This window comes from Papilio xuthus, unplaced genomic scaffold (genome assembly GCF_000836235.2).
Source record: "Papilio xuthus unplaced genomic scaffold, Pxut_1.1 DF825783.1, whole genome shotgun sequence".
NCBI lineage: Eukaryota > Metazoa > Arthropoda > Insecta > Lepidoptera > Papilionidae > Papilio > Papilio xuthus.
This window is the reverse complement of record NW_013532866.1, coordinates 21,549-22,461: the sequence shown is the minus strand read 5'-3', so window position 1 is coordinate 22,461 and position 913 is coordinate 21,549. Positions and strand designations below refer to the sequence as shown.

General features: G+C 66.2%; 1 protein-coding gene across 1 annotated transcript; it reads right to left on the bottom strand.

Moving 5' to 3' along the window:
- Nucleotides 1-314: 314 nt before the first annotated feature.
- Nucleotides 315-815, bottom strand: LOC106125641 (uncharacterized). The gene has a single exon (XM_013322922.1). It carries the CDS (start codon nt 813-815, stop codon nt 315-317), a length of 501 nt encoding a protein of 166 aa, XP_013178376.1.
- Nucleotides 816-913: the final 98 nt, after the last annotated feature.

Genomic DNA, 913 nt, shown 5'->3' with positions numbered 1-913 from the left:
ACCCTATGATGAAACCCTCCTCAGAACACGAGAGGAGGGCCATCCGCCACAATCGGCGCGCGACAGGTCCCCCGACCCGTCGCGCGTGGCACTCTCTCTAATTTGGTTGTAGGGCCGCCGCGTACCTCGCACGCCGGCGGTCCCTCGCTGGAGCCCTGCGGGGCGGCAGCGTCTCGTTGGCGCGTTCGTGCTCCCGCAGGGCCTCTCTTTTGGCCATCATCACCTCGCGTGCGAAGGAGGCGAGGCGACGGCGGCCCAACTCTGTTCGCTGCCGACCATCGCACGTATGACGGCCGGCAGCGACAGACCTCGCCTTATTGTGCCAGTGAGTGTGGCGCGTTGCGCGTCCCAGCCCGTGCACACGGCGAGCGTGTGTGCTCTGCCGTGTCCACGTCGCCGGACGCGCAATGGTGGCACTCGGGACCCGACTCAATCCCCACAACTTCACACAGGTAACGGCTGAAACAGCCGTGCCCTGTGAGAAGCTGCGTCAGGAAGTAAGTCGGTTCCTGGTGCCTCGCTCCACCCACCCACTGGCGCAGGACGGGGCGGACGGCCTCGATGAGGCGACTGCTCACCGAGGCGTCCGCCAACCTCTCTTGCCATCGCCGGAAGAGATCGTCGCGACCTTCCTTGCTCCAGCGTACGATCTCTTCCGGGAGGGGCTCTCTCTGCCGCATCAGGGCTCTTCTCCGGTAGACCTCCACTAAGACCCCGGCTTCGAGGTCCCAGGGGAGGCTACCGGAGATAAGGCAAGGCCTCGTACGACACGCAGCAGGACCATGTTGCCTTGGCTCAGGGGCCTCGTCGCCCATATGGGCGCTCCGTAGAGCGCCTTAGAGCGTACCACACCATCGTACAGGCGGCGGCACACACCGCCCCCCCCCGCCCCCCGCAGTTGGGAGCAGCTTGG

Coding starts and splice junctions, on each gene's coding strand:
- LOC106125641 (XM_013322922.1), bottom strand. CDS start 815: ATGGGCGACGAGGCCCCTGAGCCAAGGCAACATGGTCCTGCTGCGTGT.